We start from the raw sequence: 25,239 nt of genomic DNA on the forward strand, positions 1-25,239 counted from the left end.
TTGCACCTTAATTCACAATAGCTAAGCTCTGGAACCAACCTAGGTGGCATTCAACAGATGAATGGAAAAAAATACACACACACACACACAGGAATATTAATCAGCCATAAAGGATGAAATTATGACATTTGCTGGTAAGCAGATGGAACTGGAGATGGAGACTATCATGCTAAATGAAATAAGCCAATCCCAAAAAACAAAGATTGAATGTTCTCTGATATGTGGGTGCCAATGCACAATAAAGGGGTGGGGAGGGAAGAATAGACTTCATTGGATAAGACAAACGGGAATGAAGGGAAGGGAAAAGGGATGAGAAAAGGAAAGATAGTAGGATGAACCAGATGTAACTTTCCTATGTTCACGTATGGATTCATGGCCAGTGTAAATCCTCATCATGTACAGCCAAAATATGGGGAGTTATACTCCATGTACCTATAATGTGTCAAAATGCATTCCACTGGCATGTATAAGTAAAAAGAACATAAAACATTTAAAATCCATCTGCCAGAGGCTTTACCAGGGCCTATTCTGGATCACAGGGTGGGCAGTACATGGAACAGCGGTGTCAGAATGGCCCAATGAGCGCAGGAGGAATTGTGTGGTCCATGACAGGAGGGTGGGTCTGTGCACATAGTCAGTTGCCTGCCTGCTGGACCCCATTTTGCACTGTTGCAGTGGTCAAGCAGAGTCTTCTGGGCAACCAAGACACCTGCAGGGACCGAAGGAGGGGGTGACAGAAGCAGCATTGGGTGGTGGGGTGGGACATGGTTTCCACAGATAATCTTACTTCCAATAGTCCCAAAGGTGTGGACAAGTGTCCCAGCAAGGATGCAGGGTGGTGGCAGCTGCCACATCTAAGCCCTGTCAAGGTTCCACAGGATGATAGCAGCTGGCTACCTGGTTGTGTGACAGGGTGTTGGCCACTGTAAGTCCAGCATGTGGACCACTATACCCCACAGGAGAAGATGGGGAGCGTGTTGTGGCAGTGACAAACAGACACCTGTCCCTTTGTTTCCTGCCTTTCCAGAGGGAATGGGGTGTGTGCCCTCTGATCCTTAGCCTGCCTTCTCCATTTCCTGATCCCAAGGTGGAAGCAATATGGGTCTTTGCAGTGCAGGGTCCAGCAGAGGTCACAGCTGGGTGTGGTCACAGTGATGCAATAGGCAGCAGGGACAGCAGACTACCATGCACCATGGGGCACCTAGAAGAGCATGTCCCTACACTGGTCCACAGTGGAAGCAGCCAATGTGAGTGTCAAAGTCAGAATTGTGCCTTTTCCACTGTTTCTTAATTAGAAAACACAAGGATGTTGGACGTGCTTTATGTTTGGATATGGAGTGACCAGGAGAGAAAAGCAAACACAAAACCATCAATTGCAAAATGAAACACACCTATCCCACTCCTCGAGTTGTGCCTGAATGACTTAATGTGACACAGCCACATTAATGTTTATAGCAGCTCAACTCACTAAATAGCTAAACTATGGAAGAAACCTAGGTGCCCTTTAGCAGATGAAATGGAAAAGAAAATGTGGTATAGATACACGATGGACTATTACTCAGTCATAAAAAAGAACAAAGTTATGACATTGGCAAAATAAGCTAATCCCAAAGAACCAGAGGCTGAATGTTTTCTGTGATTTGTGGATGCTAATTCACAAAAACGGGGGAGGGTGCCTAAGGAAGAATAGAAGGGCTTTGGATTAGACAAAGGGAGGGGAGGTGGCATGGGAGTAGGAGGGATAGTAGAGTGAATCAGACATTATGAGCTTATGTGCATATATGATTACATGACCAGTGTAATTCTACAACACGTACAGCTAAAAGAATGAGAAGTTATACTCCATTTATGTATGATGTATCCAAATACCATCTAGTGTCATATAAAACTAATCGACTCTGGATGGGTACAGTCATGTCCAGTAGAACCCTGGAGAGAATTTTGGAGCCACGTGGAATGACTGCCTAAGTAACCCAGAGGAAAGCAGCCTCAGAATGACCCTCTGGAGGGTGAGAATAACTGTGCGGTGGGTGTGGGAGAAGAAGCAGCGCAGAGTCAGGAGGAGCCTGAGCTCAGACCAAGTGGGGGTGGGGGTCTCTTCACCCTGGAGCCTTCCTTTGACCAACCGCCTTGGCCCAAGTCCTTTCTGCGTCACAGGTTCCATCCACACGTCACAAAGGCTAAACTCCAGTTCAGCCTTTGGTCCAAGGAGGAGCTGGCTTCTCAGCCAAGCTGCTCTGTGCTGACCAGCGTTGGACTAGTGTGGACTTGTGCCTAGTGACGAGCCCCCATGCCCTCCATGGGCAGTCTTCTCACCAAGTGCGGTCGCAGGCTGCGCCGCAGGGCCCTGGTGGCCCGTCAAACTCCCCTGCGCCTCGCCCGGGAGGCTCCCTCTCCTCACAGGGCCCACCCGGCTGCACCTGCCGCTCCCCCCAGCCCTGCCAGCAGGCGCTTCCTCCAGGATCCCCGACCTTCACCTCGGGGGCCTCCTGCTGCTGGCAGGGACAGAGGCCCGCTCCTCTGTCGGGGGATCCTGCTGCCCGCGTCCTGGGGGCCGTTCCCCAAAAAGCCGGTGCTATCGAGGAACAACTCCCGGATGTTCGGCCCCTGGACAGCAGTAAGGGTCCCCCCTCCTGGGCGCTGGCCACTCCTCCTGCCTCCAGTTCCTCAGCTCATCCACCAAGCTGAGGGGCCCATGACAGCTGCTCGCTGCCCTCTTGGTGCGCCTAAGGAAGCCGAGCTCAGGGCCCAGGAACATCCAGAAAACCGCAAGACCCATAAGGAGGAGGAGCAGGAGGAGGAGAAGGAGAAGGAGGAGGAGGAGGAGGAGGAGGAGGAGGAGGAGGAGGAAGAGGAGAAGTACGAGGAGGAAGAGGAGGAGGAGTAGGAGGAGGAGGAGGAGGAGGAGAAGGACGAGGAGGAAGAGGAGGAGGAGGAAGAGGAGAAGGACAAGGAGGAAGAGGAGGAGGAGGAGGAAGAGGAGAAGGAGGAGGAGGAGGAGGAGGAAGAGGAGGAGAAGGAGGAGAAGCTGAAGAAGGAGGAGAAGCTGAAGGAGGAGGAGAAGGACGAGGAGGAGAAGAAGACGGAGGAGGTCACTCGGGGAGACCTCAGTGCCCTGGAGGCCAGTTCTTGGCCCCCAGAGAGAAATAGTGTTCTCCAGAGGCCCCCCGTGTCGCCCAAGAAGTGGATCTGCCTGTCTGCCTCCCCATCCATCCAGGGAGAGCAGGGCCTGAAGCCCACCTGTGTTCTATCCCAGGGTTGGCCCTCACTAACTGCTGCTTCCAGGAGGCCGCATAAAAGAAAGCTGCTCATGCCAGTGGCCCTGCCATCACTGATTGCCTGGCATCAGGATGGGCTGCCCCCACCTGCAAAGCGGCCACTTTTATGTTCAAAAGGCACCCTGAGGAGGGTTCAGAGTGCCAGAAGTAAGCACGTGAAGCCTGAGACACAGGTCGCCCAGGGCGGAAGAGAGGCTCTGGAGGACTGCACCACCACTGTCCATTCATCCTCCCCACCTGCAGGCCCTACCTGGAATGCAGGCCCCCTCCCCCCACCCACTGACCCCTCCCCCATCCCAATGGAATTGGAGCCTGCTGGGCCCCTGAACCTACCCATCCCTCCACCTTCCCCCTCATCTAATATTCCACTGCCTCTTCCCAGGAAACCTCCTTCTCCCTTTAGCCCCAGTCCCCATATTGGAATTACCCCGAATGTGTTTCACCTTCCCACACCTCCTACCCAGGTCCCTTTCCCCTCCAATCCTACCTCTTCCAGAATGGAATCCCCAACCCCCATGTGCATAGATCCTCCTCCTCCTCCTCCTTCTCCTTTTCCTCTTCCTCCCCCTCCCCCTCCTTCTCCTTGTCCTCCTCCTCCTCCTCTTCCATTTCCTTCTCCTCTTCCTTCACTTTTTTCTCCTGCTCCTCCTCCCCCTCCTCCTCCCCCTCCTCCTCCTCCCCCTGGTCTTTCTCCTAGTCCTACTCCCTCTCTTCCTCCTCATTCCCCTTCTCCTTTTCCTCCTGCTCCTCCTGCTCCTCCTCCTCCTCCTCCTCCTGCTCCTCCTCCTCCTCCTCCTCCTCCTCCTCCTCCTTTTCCCTCTCCCCCTTCTCCATTTCCACTTCCTCCTGCTCCTATTCCTCCTCCTCCTCCTCCTCTTCCTGCTCCTCCTCCTAGTGTTCCCTCTCCTTTGGCTGCTCCTCCTGCTGCTCCTCTTCCTCCTCCTCCTCATTCCTTCCCAAGACCCACTCCTGTCCCTTCCACCCCAAACCCCAATACCCAGGGCCAGTACTCCACCAGGAGTGTCCCTCCCATCCTAATAGCCATGTCATCGGCTCACCTTCCCCAGAATCCCGCTGTGCTGCCTGAGGACACGGCCATGGACACCACTCCCCCTTCCATGGCGGTCATTTTGTCCTCTCCTACATCCAGTGGCAGCAATGTCCATGGCCATAGGCAGCACAGGCAGCCAGCAAAGGGACAAGTCCTCCCCAGCCCTGCTGCTCCTCTTCCTCCTCCTCCTCATTCCTTCCCAACACCCACTCCTGTCCCTTCCACCCCAAACCCCAATACCCAGGGCCAGCACTCCACTAGGAGTGTCCCTCCCACCCTAATAGCCATGTCATCGGCTCACCTTCCCCAGAATCCCGCTGTGCTGCCTGAGGACACGGCCATGGACACCACTCCCCCTTCCATGGCGGTCATTTTGTCCTCTCCTGCATCCAGTGGCAGCAATGTCCATGGCCATAGGCAGCACAGGCAGCCAGCAAAGGGACAAGTCCTCCCCAGCCCTGCTGCTCCTCTTCCTCCTCCTCCTCATTCCTTCCCAAGACCCACTCCTGTCCCTTCCACCCCAAACCCCAATACCCAGGGCCAGCACTCCACTAGGAGTGTCCCTCTCACCCTAATAGCCATGTCATCGGCTCACCTTCCCCAGAATCCCGCTGTGCTGCCTGAGGACATGGCCATGGACACCACTCCCCCTTCCATGGCGGTCATTTTGTCTTCTCCTGCATCCAGTGACAGCAATGTCCATGGCCATAGGCAGCACAGGCAGCCAGCAAAGGGACCAGTCCTCCCCAGCCCCCCAACCCTTCAGTTCTCTCAACCCAACCGCAATCTGTCCCATTCCATTGTCCCACCACCCGCCCCTCAGCCTGCTTCTAGGCACCCTGCTGGACAGCAAAGAGCCTCTCTTCCCAATGCCCCCACGGTTACCACACTGCCAGTGCAGGACCACTCACCGGCCTCCACCCTGGCACAGAGGGCATCAGCACCACCAACCTCCCAGGCTGCCAGTGAAGAGCCCATGGATACGACCCCTCCTTCGAAGGCTGTCAAGTTCTAGTCACCTCCTGCCTGCCAAGTTCTTACACTGACTCAATTTGGTAAGCAGGGCAGACACGTCGACAGCTATTTCTATATTGTAGGCCTGGTGCCACATATTTGCGATTTGTTGGCTTTTCACATAATAGCTGAAGACATAATCACCAATGAAGCAGTGCGTATGTATACGTGCACACACACACACACACACTCACACACACACATACACAGAAATGCCACAGTCTTTGTCTCTAAGTTTCAGAAGTGGGCAAACTTGAAAATTTTCTGAAACTATAAAGGAGACTAAAGAGATGTGATAAGTGTATGAACTGTGGGAGCCTGGACTTAAATCAAGCATGGAGGATGACAACAGGACAACTAAGAAACTGGGCTATAGACTAGAGGAAAGTATTGTGTCAATGTTAGTTTCCTGAATGTAGGAATTTTCCAGGGTTATGGGAGAGAATGTGCTGTCCTGGACAATTCACAGCACAGTAAAGGCATTAAGTGCACAGGGGTAGGAGACACAAATACTCTTCTCAAACTGTTCAGAAAGGTTGAATTAGGGAAAGAGGCAAGATAAAGTACATGTGGCAAAATGTGAAAAGTCTGTGACTCCTCCTAGACATTCCAAAGAACTCTCATGGAGAGACAGGAAATAAAGTTTGTCCAGGCAGTTTCAGTGGTCTTCCCTCCCCCACTAGGAAGAAAAGTTTGGCATTCATTTGCAAACACACTTCAATATTTCACATGTATAGATGAATCTTTCAACTATTATAATATAGACCTGTCTCCCTCATTAATGATGTGTTAAAAATCTGTAAAAGCTGTTTGCTCAGCAAGATTACTTCAACAAGATTGATTAGATCAATTAGGAAAGAATTCCCATATGGAATTCTCTTAACAGTATTTCTAAAGTTTGAAAATCCTGCAGAGTAAAAAATATCTAAAATTACTATAAAGAGTAAATAACAATGGATTGGAACTGATGTAACAATGACTGCAGATTGTGTTTACATAGAAAAACACAATTGGGCTTTACAGGAGGAAATGTGAGCAGGCCAGAAACAGGGCAGCAATGAAGTTACGTAAGTTGTCAAGAGTTTGATAGCACCATGACGTTGATCATAAAACTGTTCCATGATGTGTGTCCTCATGAGAACCCTGAGGTGCCCGTTTCCATGACTCTGTACACTATGCTTTGCTTTGCTTCACATTCTCTATATTGAAGAAGCTGGAGTAGAGCAGCTTTCTATTTCTCAAAAAGATTAAATTTAATCTCAATTAAAGGAAGACCTTTCTAACATGTGGGACATGAGTAGTCACATTGGGTCTGGCCTTGTGATCCTCAGGTGGCGTATTTGTCATCAAATATAGCAGTTGACCTTGTGGGGAGGATCAGTATTCAGGGTCAGTACCAAGCAGCAGAGAACTCAGCCCATCACAGGTCGAAAGCAGAGCACTGCAGCACCAAGGGAATGGGGTTCTTGACTCAGCTAACCATTGGCGAATTAGGCTAAGGCTTGTTGAATATTTGTTGATACTTGCCCTCAACTAGCTTTGAACTATGAATAAATATAACTGAGCAGCTGGCTCCGACAGAGGGCAAGATGGAAGCACCCAATAGAGAATACTATGAACCAATGTTCTTTTCCCTGGAAGTGTCTTTCTTACTCTGATTTTTCTACTCCTTCCCATTTGCAGGCCCCACCTCCTTGGCCATAGGACCCAAGTCACCACCTGGACTGGCCCATCAGGAAACTCAAACTTCCCCAAAGAAACAAAGCCTTCAAGGTGGAGAGGTGTTCCATATGGAGACCACCCAAGTGGAGGAAGGGGAAAAGAAAATCAGACACACTGGCATGCGGACTGGTCCACACTGTTTATTTTTTGCATTAGCTTCAACCAAAGGAGGAACGGTAGTTTTATTGTCTCAGTGAGACCCTCGATATCATTCATTGTCTTCTGAAGAGACTTCTGGTCACTGCGGAATAGAAGAAAAGATACTCATGCTCAAATTCCATTCCACTGTAAAGTGCACAAAAAGAGTACTACCACATGAAAAATTCATGTGTCAGGAAAAAGAATTCTTGAAAGAATGATCACAATTTTTATTACATGTTTTGGCCATGAGTCATTTATTCCCTTTATGATTTTCTTTTTTTAATTTCTGGGGAACTTGCAAATGAGAAAAGTTAACATTCTTCACTTTTAATAAAATATGGGTGTGTTTTATAAACTAATTCATAGATCTTACATCTTATTAGCTTCATCTCTTTAATTCCAGTCTGACAACGAGAATAACTGCTCAATAAACTTAAGATAATACTACTAACCTGAATAAAAAACAGATTAATAATAAGATTTCATCAGTTCATCTGTCAAATCAATACTTAGGAATTAATTGTGCATTGTCAATTTCATTTTAGTTTACTTAGTACTATATATTTGGGTGCTTCCCTATGATTTTGATCTAAATATATAAGGAAGTAATATTTTTAGATTGCTATAATAAAATCTGTCAAAGTTATGTTTATTTTTATGGTAATTTCTTTCTCTTCCATTTCAAAGTGTGAGGGAAAAGAAATTTATCTGTTTAAATTCTATTTTATGTTTTGTTTTAACAATTACCAAAAGTCTTTCTTGAATATATATATATATAATTTCTGGAAAAGGATGATTATGATAAAATGTGAGGATACAACTAGAGTAGTAGTTACAACACTAACTCCATATGCAATGTGAAGGTCAAGAGTAATTACTCATTCATAAGTATTTATTGAGTATATTCTCTGCATGGTACTACCTATAAATTGGTGATGAGCAAAATAAATATGGCCATTACTTTCAAGTAATTTCAGACTAATGGGAGGGTAATGCTTCTAGGAAACAAAAGTCTGAAAGAATTGCAGTGTTTAAGCACTCTATCATAATTCCCTTGGTGACAGGGACAGAGACTGGAGACAATAAAGATCTTTTTTGTCTTAGTTTGGAGGAAGTAACTAATTTTCATATATAAAAGTGTGGTTATGTTAGGAGACATCAGAGGACAATAAGGTAATAAGGGATATAGAAATACTGTGGTTTTCCTAACTAATGGGGTGATTTCCATCAGGAAGGATAGAAACTATGTAAAGTTTGAGGTGTAACCTAAAAACTTAAGCTGCAGTTATAAAGAATGCTCTGGGAGAGCAGTAAATTGAATGAATGTAACTAAAAGAGATCACTTTAAGGAAAAATACTAGACAATACAAGAAAAGAAAATGCTACTAGGGAGAAAGGAATATAAACAGACATACAAATATCTGAAAACTTCCAAAAGATCAGGAATCATGCCTGTGGACCTTGGGAACCTAAAACTTAGAAAGAATTCAGAAAGAACTTGTTAGCACAATTATGGGACGTTAAGAGCGTATGACGAAAGTAGTTTTCACTGTATATATGTTATAGTCTCTTAAGTTAACTCCTCCTAAGTGGAGTCATCATTCACTGCATTGTCTATGTTGAGTTTGTGTGTATAAATACAATCCAAACAAAGTGACATAACACATTCAATTAGTGTAACCCACCCAGGAAGCTCAGCCCAGGGTGGGCTTGAACTCACCAACCCTTCAACCCTGAATAGCAGCAATGGGCTGCTTGGTCTTGTGGATATGATGTCAACCCAGATGTTCTTGTGCACATCACTCAACAGCTGGCTAGGCTTTCCTATAGTGCAGTGCAGGGGTTTCGAGTCTCCAGGACAGGCTTGGACTTTGTCACAGGTGGGCTGGATATGGGACATCATATCCAGACTTCCCATTTGCCAGCTTCCCTCTCAGGCATGAAGTGGTCTTGAAACCTGCACTGCTGGGCCTGGAGGGAAAGCTGGTTTTGAAGTGCTCATTCAAGTCCTGGGGTCCACACTGAAGCCCAGGGTTAAACACTGTGCATCTAAAACACTCACTGTGGAGCATAGAGGAGATCTGCATGTATGCCTGACCTGACACCATCACAAAACCCACACTCTGGTTTGATGGTAACCTGCTTGATCTGAGCTGGGCAATTTTCCTGACCTTCAACCTGGCTAAGATATTCATTGCTAGCTAAAGGGGCTTCCTAAAAACTCACGTGTTTGCCTCCATGGCCTTGCTCTTGCCCCGCAAATGTATGTAAATTTTATTGTTTCTAGTTTTTCTGACTCTTTTTATGCACCTATCTTGCTTTCTGATTAGATGTCAAAGAAAGGTGTGACATATGTTCATGGTAATGTGTGGAGCTAGACATTATGCAAATTTGGAATAACAACATGTTTTGTGTGTGCAGAAGATTGAGCCAAAGGTGCTCTTCCATTGGGCTTTACAAAACTCTTTTACTTTTTATTCTAAGACAGGGTCTCACTACTTTTGGGATACTACCCTAGAACTCAACAACTTCTTGCCTCAGCCGCTGAATTACTGGGATTATAGGAATGCACCACCACACCTGGATTGACTAATAATTTTTAAGTCCCTTTCCCTTATTTCTTAAATTTGAACCACATATTTTAGAGGAAAGCCTCATCTTCACCATGGTATGGAATGTAATCTCCCATCGAACAGCATGGTCCAGTGCTGCCTGAGAATCTGGGCTAAGCACTGTGTGTCCTGGGCTCACTAGGTCACTTCTGGTCATCATTACTGGGGGGTGGATGTGGGAACATGTATAGATTGGGACCTGGAAGATAATGTAGCTTTCCATCTCTGTTTAAGACAAGCGAGTGGCCAATGAGCCAGGAGGCCCTTGTGACTCTCAAAGCATCTAAACAAAATCTTCACCATGTACTGTCTTAACCTGAAAAATTTAGTGGCTTTCTGACTTGTCTTGAACATTTAGCTTTAACATTGCTTAAACTCTGATGTTTTAAGTAGCTCAATGAGACATTCTTAGAACCTAGCGTCAGGAAGACCAAAAACCAAATTCTAAGAGGTGAACGAAACTCAGGCAGCTACTGTCTCTCCCAGAACAGTGGCTTCTCTTCTGTAATTGTGTCTGTTTTTCTCTCTGTATTGAGGGAAGGAGGTGATTCCCAAAGAGGGGAATGGCCAGCAGAGTTAGAGGTTGCAGAGGTATCCTTTAGAACCCAGCAGGCTTTGAATGGAGCTACTGGGCTCAGTGTCAAGGAGAAGCTCAGGCAAGATAGCTTCAGTGGGTTGGGGAGGCAAGGAACTCTCCTGGAAAGGCTTGAGAAATGTCTGATAGGTTGCCGGATGGCTTTTTTTTATTTTAATATTTTTAGTTGTAGATGGACACAATACCTTTATTTTGTTTTAGTTGTTGTTTTTTTTTTTTTTTAATATGGTGCTGGGATCAAATCCAGTGCCTCTCCTGTGCTAGGCAAATGCTGTACCTCTGAGACACAGTCCAAGCCCCAGATGGCTTTTTGATACTTGATTATATTTTATCATTCTCTAGCTAACCAAAAATTTTTAAAAGGACTTTAGAGAGATATAAGACCTTTGCTGGGGTTATGTATCTAGTATGTGGCAAAGACAGGAGTCAAATGCAGGAATGTCTGCCCTTGAGCTCTTTATCATGGTGGTTTTACTATCACTTTCTTTACCACCACACATGTGCAGTCACTTAGCCAGTCTTCTTGATATATTTGAGTCGAGAGTGCAGAGTACCACAGGTACTCCACAGAGGAACCAGATTCCAGGTTTTTTCCGCCTCACAAAAAAAAGCACAGCACAAAGAAGGAGTTTTTATTCTTAATCCAGCTATTTAGCTGGACTTGCTACAGATGTAATTGTCTCTTTGGTCCCAGCACCCACTTGAAGTAAATCTACTATTTTGGTGGCTTACTGTCCCTTATCAGAGAATGCACAATGATAGAGTATTTTGCTATTTCACTTATATATTCTATCTGTAGCTTCCAGAATAAAAGAATAATAGAGACAATTAGTTCTGCTAAATGCATCTTGGAGCCATGTGTTAACTTATCTATGAATTTTCTCCTTAGATGTTTAAATAATCCCCCCTGCAATTTAGGTTTCATCAAACAAAGGAGATCTGATTTAAGATAATTCTCTTGGTAAGAAAGCAATTGCTGCTGCAATCTGCCATTCACCTAGAGCCACTGATCCCAGGATAAACATTCATTTATCAAAGAATTCAAAATAAAACAACATATGCTGTCGTTTGAAGCAAATTGATGGGTAGAATTCTATATTCTTCGAGGTTCTCCTATGTAAGCCTTGCTTCATTTACTTCAGTGAAAATTGCTGTAAAATATTAGTTTCATCTTCTTTTACCATTATTTTTAATTCAAACTACAAGCTGGTTAACATTTTAGAAGGTTAGTCCATTACCTTAACCTCATTGTAGTGTTACGTTATTTGAAATTGTCTTTTCAAAGCACTAATGGACATTGAAAAATAGTCTCTTTTTGTAAACCTCTGGAGCCATTCATTCTGCATTATGTTAGTAAGGTGCTTGTGGGGAATCCAGGCATCTGACGATAACTTTGGCCTTGTATGGTGACCTTCTTGTAGCAACCATATAATCATCTTCTGAAAGCGATAGTCCAGGTGTGAAAGGGTTGTGGCCATGAAGAAATGCTTTTCATTAGAGTTGTTATTGGATTTCAAATCTGCGCGTCGCAAGCAAAATGACCATGAGATGACAATTAAGTGGTCCCTTTATTATCTCAGACAGGAAAAAAAATTGCAATTCTGGTGATTGCAGAGCCTCTGCATTAGAGATTAAAAAAAATACAACATAAAACACTTGCATGAGCACAGATTCTGTCCTTTCATTTTTTAAATGTAGATGATATTTTTTCTTGAATAATGAGTGTCTTGTAGGACAAGAGGCTCTTGACTGAAGGTTGGTGTTGAAATACTTGCTACCTAACAGCAGTATGAGCAGATTGCACAAAGGAGACCACTGTTTCATCACTGAAGTTCAAAACCAAGGTTTCTCTCCAGGAGGGGTGTTTGGAGCCTCTAAAAATTGCAACAGATGGGTATCTCGAATTTAAATTCTTTTGATAATGATTAAGGATTTTTTTTTTGCTTAAAAATGATGAAAATAAAAGTTTCAGTGACAGTCTTTGAAGATGACAGGAAAAGATCTATCAGAAAATTATAAATTTTTTGTGAGATTCATTTTAAAGCAAGTGGTTTTTGCTTCTCTGTACTATGTGATGTGAATTTTTTGCATTTTAATATAAGTTTTCACTTGAGTTCACCTAAAAATCAGAACGAAACTATAGTTGTTAGCAAGGGTATGTCCAACATTTTTGTAATCGGACTGCACCCAAAGCTTGAAAAAAAAAATTTAAATCTCCAGTGCAAAAAATAGAGATGATTTCAACAAAACTATAATTGTTAGGTTATATCTTTTCTCTCTCAGTGATTTCAATAGATATCACCACTAAAAATAAACAAGACCAATGGACAACTCATAGGTTACGATAATGGTGATCATATCTACCTGCCAGTTTTTTTTTTTTCTGGATGTGATTATACAAAATTCCATAAACAATATTATGAAGAGATTTTTGTTAATTTCTAACAAATTCTTGAGTTGTTTCTCCTATGTCACTGTCACTAAGTCATTTTGAAAACTTTGCTTTGGAGCCTTAAAGTGTTTCCAGGGATCTGGCTCCGTGACTCAGGCAAAGGCTCTCTTGAATTTTTGAACACTTCATCTTGAATTGTGCTCAATGTGTTGGACTAATGTGATGTACATTGTCTCTCTTAGAAAAGTTGTTATTTTGGTTTTACACTAATGGTTTACTAATTCAATAGCCATGTATCAAATAAATTTATTAAATATCTTTGTTGAATCTCAAGAAAAAAAAAAAAAAAAAAAACCTCTGAAAGCCTTCTCAGGGCTAGCAGCACTGAGCAGCCACCAGCAGCGCGTCCTTCCGCAGAGGTTTCCTTGTCTCTGTTCTCAGATCACCTTCCTGTGGGGCTTCTCGCGCCGCTGCCTGGCGCGAGCTGCTCCTGCACTTGCTTCAACGTCTCAACTGCTGTTACACAGACGGGCTCCATGACACCGGAGCCATGTTACTTCTTGTGGTGCTTCTCACCGGACTTGGTGGGCTGCACGCAGGCCGCAGTGAGTGCACACACTTGTCCCCCTCTCCCAGCCTGGGCTTCTGAGTGTGGACTGTGTTCATTTAGCGGGGGGGGGGGGGGGGGGGGGGGAGGTGGGGGGTCTCCCTTCCCATCCCAGATCCAGGCAGGAGGTGTGGCTCCATGATCTCCCACGCGATTTCTCCTTGCCACTTGCTTCTACCAAAAAGTGAAACCAGAAAGGCTGCCTCTGGTGGAGAATACTTTCACTTCTCTGGGACAGCGTTCTTATGTGCAAAATGGACAAAACTGTGCCTCCCTCACCCACCTTCCCATACAAAATTCTGCTAATCACCATGAAGAAACTCAATGATTTTTTGGTTTGGAAATTGCAGATTATTCCTATATCTGATAATCTACATGCTTTCCTGCAAATGACCTCCCTTTTTTAATCAGTTTGTTTTCTCATTTCTGCTCCTGTCACAACACTAATTTGGTACTAAGTACTTTAGCTAGCTGTCAAACTGCTGAAGTGTGTGTGTGTGTGTGTGTGTGTGAGAGAGAGAGAGAGAGAGAGAGTGAGAGAGAGAGAGAGAGAATAAAACTTGAGATATTGACAAGAAAGGGTTTAGAAATTTGGAGATAAAAAGGACTAGAAAAATGGTAAAAAGGAAGAGATGTGTAGATTATTTAATGTAGAGAAAGAAATGCAGAAATAGACTTAGGAATAAATAATGTAAAATCACAGGTACTAAAATAAAATCACTTCTTTTTATTTTTAGAGTCGCACAAAAGCTTTCTTCACACCACTGTTCCTGAAAGGATTTCATCAACAGATGCAAAACACGATCGAGAAAATAGAGTAATTGCGGATTATATAATTATTATATCATATTATTATATATGCAAATTTTATTAATATTTTAGTTACACATTAGGATGCATTTGACATAATTATAAAAGCATGGAATATAATTTACTTGAATTATAACAGGTCTCAGTAATAGATAAAGTATTTCTACTTTTTCTTCCCTCTCCTCTTTCCCCCTGCTCCCTTCCCTGTACTCTACTGACCTGGGAATAATATTTTTAAACCTTAGATTATGTTAAGTTGCCTTTTTAATGTGACACCACTGCTGCAGGAGGCAGAGATGACAGCTTAGAATAGTTTCACAGCAGAACATTTCAATGTGTGTGAATATGCATGAAACTTTATTTCTTTGAAGATGAAGGACTTTAGGAATAACAATCCAAAAATATGGAAATTAAGTGGATAACAAAACTGAATTTCCCCCAAGACAGGATTAAGGTAATATGAGTGAAGTGAATCATGAAATTTGTCTTTGGCATGGGTGAACTGGTGGATTCTAAGTCAAAAGATAACAGTTGACATCAGGTAAGTGTTCCCCCAGAAATGTAATGATGCAAAATAATGGGTCCTTTATTACTGGTTCAGACTCCTGAAGCCTCAGATATACACATAGGGAAGCAAATAAAATGGTTACATATTATTGTTAATTCTGTCAATCTTTTAAAATGTAAGTACTAGAGTAGGGGGGATAGGAAGGGGAACAGAATAGAATAGACATTATGACTGATGTATGTACATTCCATGTATGTATTATATGTCAAAATACATTCTGCTGTTATGTATGACTAAAAAAAATAAAAATAAATCATATGGTAAAAAAATATAAGTACTAAAAAGTACATAATTTAACACATATTATTTATAAATCTAACTGAAATTTTTGGATACTCTTGTTATAGATTGCTTATATCATTACAATAGAAGGAAAACCATATTTTGTTCATCTTAAAAAGCAGTAAGTAATTATTTCATCTTTTCAAATTTTAATTCTTTGTTTTCTTGATTGTAAAACTTAGTTATGATTAGAATCATTTCAATTCAAATATATAGATACCTATTGTAAATGGGGTATTGAGCAAAGTACTAGGCAGAAAAAAGAATAAAATATGATACATAGTCAAATATATAGTTCAAGGAGATACATTAATAGAGAAAAAATTTTATTATAGTATTTTATTATGATAAATGTATAAGTCATATTGTTTGGAAATCAGAGAAATCTTATTAGAAAGAGGTAAGAGATAACTTGTGCATTGAGAGAAGATATATAGCTATATATATATGAAGAATAGCAGTAGGAATGGGGTGCGGGAGTGGCATTCCATAAAGAGAGAAAATCATTTTCAAAATAAGTACATGTGAGACAGAGTAGTGGTATTGTTGTTTTTGATATGCAAAAAGTCAATGTGAATTACTAAATAATAAATTTTTCTGAAGGATAGAGGTAACAGATTCTGAAAAATAAGGTTGGAGTCTGTTTGAGGATATTGGGAGACAGAAATAGCTTTACTCATGTACTTGTATAGTCAAATTGAGTCTTATAGGGGTGAAATACCAAAGGTAGGGTGACTGATAACGTAACTAATAGTTTAGGTGAGTGATGATGGTGCATCACCAATTATAGCACTGCAAAAAAATATTCAGTGAACCTCAAGACAGATTTGATAGAACGATTGAGAAACAGTGGGGAACCTCAGATATAATTTAGTTGTTGCTCAAGTTAATGGATAGCTTATGATGTAACCAAATGAGGGATATGAACAGAGGATATGAACAAGGGAGATATTTGTATGAGGAAAGAGTGAGCTTTAGTGCTTATAACATATCCAAGTGGATTTTTCCTACCGGACAGATAAATATAGGCATAGGGATATAGATTTACCAGTAAGTGATAATTTGGCTATATTGAAATTTTTGATGAGAGTTATGTCTATGAACAGATTAGAGGCTAAAGTCTAAGCCTAGGGAAAGACCAATATTTCTGTGAAAGGTAGAAAAAAAATGTAGCTAACATGGAAGATGAAACTGGAGCAGCCAGTGAAGTAGGAAGAGAAGCAGAAGAATGAAGTGAATGTAAATTAAATGATTGGACTGAGTGGTCCTGATTTTCAAATAGAAGTCAGAAGTTGAATATGGCAGTGCATTTTAAATCTTTTGGATTTGACCTATACATGACCATGAATATTTTACAGAGCAGTTTCAGGGTGACTAATAATTGACAAAGTGGAGTATATGTGTTAGACTACTGATTTAGTCAGCTTTTTCACTGTTGTAACCAAAAGACATGACAAGGACAATTTTAAGGAAGAGACGTTTATTAGGGGGTTCACGTGTCAGAGGTCTCAGTAATACACAATTGGCCCTATTCTGGTGGGGGGAGGGCATGCTGAGGTGAGGCAGAACATCAAGGCAGAAGACTGTGGGGAAGGAAAACAGGTCAGACAAGACAATTAGGAAGGGGGGAGGAGGAGATAGATAGATAGATAGATAGATAGATAGATAGATAGATAGATAGATAGATATGGGGAGAATGCTATACTCATCATGGACAAATTATATATACTAAAGCCATGAACCCAAAAACCTACCACCTACACACCCTACCTACCTACAGTTAACACACAGTTAATCCCTATTATGGCATTATTCCACTGATTGAGTGTAAGACTCTCATAACCCAATCATTTCACCTCTAAGCTTTCTTGCATTGTCTCATACATGAGCTTTTTGGGGACACCTCACATCCAAACCATAACAACTATTCTTTTGATAAAATTTGTTAAGAATTGAAAAATATAGGGCAAAGGGTCAAGGGAGAGTTATTTAGGATGGTAATGATTTGAAAATGCCATATTCCACTTCTGACAATAGATGTTTTTTTAAAGATAGAGTGAGAGAGGGAGAGAGAATTTTTCAATATTTGTTTTTTAGTTATTGGCGGACACAACATCTTTGTTTTGTATGTGGTGCTGAGGATTGAACCCAGGCTACACGCATGCCAGGCGAGCGCGCTACCGCTTGAGCCACATCCCCAGCCCCTAAAGAACTGCTTTAAATAAAAAGAAGTAATCCTCTGGAAGTGAAGGAGTGAGGACTGGCACATGGAGTGTTTCTGGAATGATTGATAGGAGTGGTGTTGAGTTTTTGAATGATTACTGAGAGGAATAAAAGAAAATTTAACCAATATCTAAAAGAATTTTGTGCATAGCTAAGCTTAGTTTATATGAATTTGTAGTGAAAGAAAACAAATCTTTTAAAATGCTACATTTCAATTTTGAGATTCAAGAGTAACATATGAAATCAATGAATGATAAAGACATAGATTCAAAAGTTCTATGCTAGAAATGGGGCCTACATGATTTTTCTTTTATATGTTTAGTGATTTGTTTTTTCATGGACTTGCATTTTAGTATTATAACTCTAGTTGGAAATATTTGGAGAACAGTCTATAAACAGTTGATTGGTCATACTTTGAATTCCTCAACCCATAGACAATTTGCATATGAAGAGTATGTTTTCTACTTTTTCTGTTTCGTTTGAGCTTGTTTTTATTTTTGCCTAGATCGTTTTTATCTCCATCATCTCTTATTTATTCTTATGACAAAAATGGCACTGAACATTCTGAGCCTTTGTTAGCTCAGGTAAGTCTTAGCATTTTTTAATATGAATAAGTATAAATGTCATACTGGGAAATAAATTTTAAAAATGAATTTATCCACTTGTTTTACTTTATGTATTTTTGTTTTTCAGATGAACTGCAATTATAATGGATATGTTGCAGGTTTTATAAATTCTCTTGTGACACTCAACACTTGTTCAGGACTCAGGTTGTTCATAATTTAAAGATATTCAATTTGCCACTCTTTCAATTACAAATTAATTCTTCATATATGTTTTCTCACTCTATAATCACTTTTATATTTCAACTCCCTAAGGATGAATCAGAATAACTAATAAAACCACATTGGGACCCTAGCAGCTTTGCTTCCTGATGAGAGGCTTTGTTGATACCAAAAGGACCTGATGCTTATTGACTTTGATGAGTCTGGAGTTTAGGGAGTGTTGGTCTCTCCATAAATTTTAGTTTGCCCAAATTCCATTTTTGTCCTTTTAAAATTTTTTAAAAATTCTAATTTGTTATATATGATAGCAGAATATATTACAATTCATATCACACATATAGAGCACAATTTTTCATATCTCTGGTTGTACACAAAGTATATTCTCACCATTCATGTCTTCTTACATGTACTTGGGGTCATGATGTCCATCTCATTCCAACATCTTTTCTACCCCCATTCCCCCTCCCTTCTCCTCCCACCCCTTTGCCCTATCTAGAATTTGTCTAATCTTCCCATGCCCCCCCTCCCAACCTCACTATGAATTATTCTCCTTATATCAGAGAAAACATTTGGCATTTGGTTTTTTCGGATTGGCTAAAACTTCACTTAGCATTATCTTCTCTAACTCCATCCATTTACCTGCAAATGCCTTGATTTTATTCTCTTTTATTGCTGAGTAATATTCCATTGTGTATATATGCTAAATTTTCTTTATCCATTCATCTACCGAAGGGCATCTAGGTTGGTTCCACAGTTTACCTATTGTGAATTGTGCTGCTATAAACATTGATGTGGCTGTATACTTCTCTAAGATTTCATCTCACTCCAGTCAGAATGGCAGCTATTAAGAATACAAACAACAATAAGTGTTGAGGAGGATGTGGGGGAAAAGGCACACTTGTGCATTGCTGGTGGAACTGCAAAATGGTGCCACCAATATGGAAAACAGTATGGAGATTCCTTGGAAAACTGGGAATAGAACCACCTTTGACCCAGCTATATCCCACTCCTCAGTCTATACCTATTTCTTAATTTTCTACAATAATTGCCAATTGTACAATGCCTTAGACCAATAGACAGTTTGGCTCTGCATGCAATAATTTTTAGACATGTAGTACCTTCAGTTCAGTACACATGAACATTAGGTATCAGAGTTAGTGTTTCGGAGAAAAGGGACACAAGACTAACAGACCCTGCAGATATGCTCTGAAAATCTACACACTAGAAAGGGGGTCCCTTGCCTGTGTAAGAACACAAATCCATGCCACTATGTGCTTTTGGTAAAATAATTAAAAAATATTTGTAACAGAAAGCAAAATACACTGTGATATAGTAGTCTGTTTCTGATATGAAACCTCAAAGACCAAAGGAATAAAGTTGAAAAACAAAGGTGACATTTAAATCTTAAAAAAAAAATCGAAAAACAAGTCTGGCCAAAATTTCTCATTAGAATTATAGTTTTGGTAGAATAATTTCAGACTTTCTTTGAATTATTTTAACATTCAGGGGAATAATGCAATTCAAAGATGTTTCGTATGGAATTGAACCAATTGATGCTCTATCAGGATTTATACACATGATTTATGAAGAAAAAAGTAATCAAATTAATATTCCTCACTCAGGAAAAAGAGTCATTTACGCTGAGTCCGATGAGTCACCGCATGAAGGAAAAAAAGCTATACCCGTAAGTGTTAACTCTTTTATTTCCACTTATTTCATATAATTTTGTTACAAAGTGCTTTCAGAGCTGAATTTGTGACTTGCAAAAATTATTAGAGAATGAATTTGTGTTCATTGGTATGCTTGAAAAAAGGGAAATGTGAATATAGGACTGAAAACATTAATTTTCATTCATGGGCTTATACATAAGTAATATAAAATATGCTGTTTCCTCCATTATAGACAATTTAGATAAAAACATAAGTCTTTGTTTCAAGAGAATTCAAAATGGAAAATTTTAGTGATTTACATAAGGTACATGTAAAACAAAGTGATGAATTTTTCCTCCACAGAGACCTATAAACTTGCCACAAATAACACAAGAGGCTGTAGTGAACTGCCACTGATGGTAAACTTTAGTAATTTTTTTCTAAACTAAAAGTAGTTTCTTAAAAATTGGTAGTAGAAAATGTGCCCACATTGATGGTTAATAGGATAATTATCACAAGGAGAAGAAAAATAATTCTCTACATTATAGACCTATATATTCATTTTAATTATTACAAAAGTAAGATGCCTAAAAATATAGCTTGGAAAGTCTAACTGAAAATTCTTGCTATCACAACATTTTTTGAACTGTAATCCTCTGAATAGTACATAAATTTTCCATTTGTAAACTGAGCCTGACATTATAGTTAGCAGTTACACATTATAACCTCTGGATATAATTTCAGTGCAATGTAAAGTTTCATAAGTTTCTCAAGACTCATGTTGTGTGTTTTTCAGAAAAATGAATATGCCTCATCATTATTCCCTCGGTATCTTGAATTGCATATTGTTGTGGATAAAAATCTGGTATGTCCTATTTTATACATTATTATTTTCAAATTATTTGACATTTATCTTTAACTTAAGTTCAGTGATAACTGTGAAAAATTTCATCCATTTATTTTGCATTTTAATTAATTCATTTAAAAAATATATGTAAGCAGTTTTTGTTAATCTACTTTGAATATATAGATAGAATCTGTTACTTTTGCAAGATAAGCATCTTTTTTTTTATGTACATATTTTTTTTTATTGGTTGTTCACAACATTACAAAGCTCTTGACATATCATATTTTCATACATTAGATTGAAGTGGGTTATGAACTCCCAATTTTACCCCAAATGCAGAATCACATGGGTTATACATCCACAGTTTTACATAATGCCCAATTAGTAATTGTTGTATTCTGCTACCTTTCCTATCCCATACTATCCCCCCTCCCCTCCCCTCCCTTCTTCTCTCTCTACCCCATCTACTGTAATTCATTACTCTCCTTGTTTATTTTCCCATTCCCCTCACAACCTCTTATATGTAATTTTGTATAGCAATGAGGGTCTCCCTTCATTTCCATGCAATTTCCCTTTTCTCTCCCTTTCCCTCCCATCTCATGACTCTGTTAAATGTTAGTCTTTTCTTCCTGCTCTTCCTCCTTGCTCTGTTCATGGTTGCTCTCATTATAGCAAGATAAGCATCTTATTTCCTGAAGCTTGTTGGCTACTTTTTTATTAGTTCTTTTAGTTATACATGACAATACGATTCATTTTGATGTAAGTATAAAAGCATGAAATATAATTTGTTCTGATTCAGTTCCCAGGGCTTCCCTTTTTCCTCCCCTCCCCCCTTCTTATGTTCCCTTCCCTTTTTTCTACTGATCTGTTATTTCAAATTGGGTGTTTTTTTTTTTTTTTTTTTTTTTTGCACTGTGGATTGAACAGAGGGGGCACTCGAACACTGAGCCATATCCCCATCACTATTTTGCATTTTATTTGGAGACAGGGTCTCACTGAGTTTCTGAGTGTCTTGCTTTTGCTGAGGCTGGCTTTGAACTTGTAATCTTCCTGCCTCAGCCTCTGGAGTCTTAGGGCTCCCAGCACTCTTTTTAAAAATAATTGGCTACTTTTCTTTTGTCATAGGATTATACCCTCCAGGAACAGATATGTTACAACTCCCTCAAAACTCTCAACCCCTACCTAATAGTAATATTTAACTGCATTAGTCTAATTGGAAGAGAAGTCTACACAACAAATATGCCACTTATTTCAAGCAAAGGGAGAAAACAAGTTATCTGTTTTCTTCTTAGTTCTAGATATATTAAAGGAAAAGCAAAACAAATGAACAAAATTCTCATATTGAGAATTCATGACTATACTTCAAATCTTATATAGATTTAGATTTTGATTATATATTAATCCATGAGGTTACATTTTTCCAAGATTGGTAAGAACTGAGGGCGTCTGATGGAAGAAAATTGTATTTTTTTTCTTGAAAATAAAAGAATAAATATTTTTTTTAAAAAAAGTTCGTGTATGACCTTGAGAGAAGCTGGCCAAGGAATCCCAGGTGAATTTCTGGCCTACAACTGATGACATTAATGATTTTTTAAAAATGCAGCTTTTAAGAAGGATACCTCATGATTCCTACAGATTAGTATCAGCAATATATGAACTCATAATCCATAAGGAAATAATTTACCTTGAAAAGTGGTTAGCAAAACCAAAAAACAATGGATTTTTTTTTTAGTACCAGGGATTGAATCCAGAGGCATTTAACCATTGAGCCATATCATAAAGCCCTATTTTTATTTTTTATTTTGAGACAGAATCTTGTTAAGTAAGATTAGAGCCTTGCTAAATTGCTAAAACTTGCCTTGACTTATGATCCACCTACCTCAGCCTCTCATGCTTCTGGAATTACATGCGTGAACCACCAAGCCCAGAAAAACAGTGGACTTAGATCCACAAAACAATCAGATATTAAAAATTGAAGATACAGCTTATCAAATCTTTTCTTTCCCTATCTCTCCTATCTCCCTATCAATCTACTTCCTCTATTTTACTGAAGTCTGTTTTATTTCCATAGAATTCCCTCACTTTCTCTCCCTTAGATTGTTCTAGCTTTCACAAATGAGAGAAAACATTTGAGCTGGGATCATGCCACAAGCCTATAATCCCAGCAGCTTGGGAGGCTGAGATGGGAGGATTGTGAGTTCAAAGCCAGCCTTAGCTATGATGAGGCACTAAGCAACTCAGTGAGACCTTGTCTCTTAATAAAACACAAAATAGAGGTGGGGATGTGGCTCAGTGGTCAAGTGCCCCTGAGTTAATCCCTGGTACCAAAAAAAGAAAAAAATAGAAAGAAAAAGAAAACATTTGACCCTTGAGTTCTGGGTCTGGCTTATTTCATTTAGCATGGTGTTTCATCCATTTACTAGAAGATGCCATAAATTTTATTCTTTATGACAGAATAGAACTCCAATGTGTATATATGCACCACATTTTCTTTCTTTTCTGTTGGTGACAGAAGCCTCTGTGTGGTGTAGCTCACGGGCTTTTTATCTGTCATCATTGATGAAGATGGAATGTCAGCTGTGGTTGTCTGAGCCCCCATGCAGGTTGTGTTGGGTGCTTGGTCAGGGCTAACTCTCCCTGGGAGTGATGAGCTCTCAGCTCTGGTGCTTCCTATTCCTTTAGTCTGCTGTGATGGGGAGGGGGTTCAGTAACTTTCAGACAGTAGTTATCTCTGCAAGTTTCTTTTAGACTGATCATTGAGATATGCAATTTCAGAAGTAGTCCTGATGGTTTTATTTGTTGCTGTCTGAAGGTGGGGAGGAGCTATATTGATTTAATTTCTTCTAGGGTTGCTGGCTAGCTGTGGTCACTGCAAAATGGTTGCCGTGCCCAGCATAGCTTTCAGAACCCAATTTGAGTTAAGCTGCTTGATCTTCTTCACTGTATTTGTTTTGAATAGATTGAACAAGGAAGAGAGGAAGCAGGAGACCAGTCAAGAGGCCTCTGCAGTAGTCTGGGTGGGTGAAGTTGGGAGAAGGCAGTCAGATTCTCCATGTACCATGACTTTTACTGTTAATGAATAGATTATGATATATAGAGGAAGGAAGAAATTGAGAATAACTGCGGGGGTTTTGGACAGAACCACTGGAAAGCTGGAGTTGCTAGAGATGATGATGGACGCCTCCGAGTGGGGCAGCTGGCAGATGAAGAGTTTTGAACTGGTGCCCACTGGACTGGAAACTACGTAGGAATAGGTTTGCCATGTGATTCATCTTTGCTGCCTCCTTAGGGACTCAGGAATTATAACTGATGGATGCACCAGGCTGTTATGGTTACAGAGAATCCCTGCTATGGGAGGATGTCAATTAATTTCCTGATGGTTTAGGTCAAGTCTCTATGTCTTGCTGATTTTCCAGCTGGAGATTTTTGCTTCTTTGACACCATCCAGAGGGTCAGTGACAGGTTGCCAGTGGAGCAGGGTTGATTTGATGAGGATTGGATCTGTAATCCCATGAGCCTCCAGAACCCTCGATGTGGGCACAGAATATTTTGATGGCAAAATCTTTTTCTGATCTTTTCCTCCCAGTCGTTATCACACCTAACGGAGATGATTAATTGGTGTTAATTGGTATGAAAACAGAGTGTGAGTGCTGTTAAAAATTAAATCTTCCTTTTGGAATTTGGGGAGAGTGAAGTGGGGGTTAGGAGGACGAGGAGAAGGGTACATCTGGCTTTACATATGGCCTCCGATTTCAGAGGTTTCTGGTCATATTGCTGCTTTGGTTGGAGAGATTTGGCTGAAAGCATACCCAGGCTGAGGCAGGGGCAACTTAGTTGAAATATTCCCAGTGGGGTTATACCAGTCATGAGAATTGGTTGACATTATACCTGCTTATGTCTATGTCTATGTCAATCCACAGGAACTTGAGGAATATTTGCTTAGTGCCTGCTATTATGTCAGGCACAGGAGAATTCACCAAAGCCTGAAAACCCCATTCCTATCTTTAGCATTATGTCTGTTGCAAGAGGAAGGTGCATGAACAATAATGGGTAGAATTGGGCTCCAGAAAAGGAAGAGGTGAGTTACCCAGCTAGACCTGGAGGAGCTTTCTAGAGGAGATGGTGGTTGAGTTGTGGGGAAGAGGATGTGGGGTGTGGTTCCTGCAGATAAAAGGGGAAGGGGTTCCTGGGAGATGGGAGTACATAGTGGAAGGTGAATCCTTGCAGACAGGGCCTTGTCTTGAAGAACCCGGTAGACCTTAACAAGGAATTTGATCTTCATCCAACATGTACCAGATAGATATTAAAGCTTTTAAAGAGAAACGATGATATATTGGTCCCTACGATTTGAAAGGTGGAACTCTGAAGTCATAGAACTAAAGTTTTTTTTTTTTTTTTTTTGCTGTAGTCCAGACAAAGGTGATAATATCCCAGATTAGTATATTAATGTTAGGGGCCAATTAGAAAGGCATGCTGCCTTTTTCCACCTGGCTTCTTTTGATTGTTAAAACTACACTATCGTCATAACGATAATTCACTCAGAGCGAGGCACTTTTCTCACTCAATCTTCTCATCCACCCTGTGGGTTGGGACTGTTATGAGCACATTCTATGCATGACGGGTATTAAAGCATAGTTTTGATTAAGCAGCCCAAGATCTCACA

At 40.8% G+C, this 25,239-nt stretch overlaps 1 protein-coding gene across 1 annotated transcript; it reads left to right on the forward strand.

The window, feature by feature from the left end:
- The first annotated feature begins 764 nt into the window (after window positions 1-764).
- Window positions 765-23,793, forward strand: LOC144370513 (disintegrin and metalloproteinase domain-containing protein 5-like). The gene is made up of 9 exons (XM_078031325.1): window positions 765-925; window positions 13,247-13,410; window positions 14,150-14,229; window positions 15,138-15,193; window positions 17,801-17,879; window positions 17,989-18,065; window positions 19,587-19,764; window positions 20,526-20,594; window positions 23,674-23,793. Exons 1-9 carry the CDS (start codon window positions 765-767, stop codon window positions 23,791-23,793), a joined length of 984 nt encoding a protein of 327 aa, XP_077887451.1.
- Window positions 23,794-25,239: the final 1,446 nt, after the last annotated feature.

This window comes from Ictidomys tridecemlineatus, chromosome 14, assembly GCF_052094955.1.
Source record: "Ictidomys tridecemlineatus isolate mIctTri1 chromosome 14, mIctTri1.hap1, whole genome shotgun sequence".
In the NCBI taxonomy this organism is placed as follows: domain Eukaryota; kingdom Metazoa; phylum Chordata; class Mammalia; order Rodentia; family Sciuridae; genus Ictidomys; species Ictidomys tridecemlineatus.

Bases quoted from the DNA above. Each gene is read 5' to 3' on its own strand.
- LOC144370513 (XM_078031325.1), top strand. From the start codon at position 765: ATGGTTTCCACAGATAATCTTACTTCCAATAGTCCCAAAGGTGTGGAC. The intron at 15,194-17,800 runs GTAAGTAATTAT...ATTTTTGCCTAG, and splicing joins TTTGTTCATCTTAAAAAGCA to ATCGTTTTTATCTCCATCAT. The intron at 18,066-19,586 runs GTTGTTCATAAT...TTTAACATTCAG, and splicing joins AACACTTGTTCAGGACTCAG to GGGAATAATGCAATTCAAAG.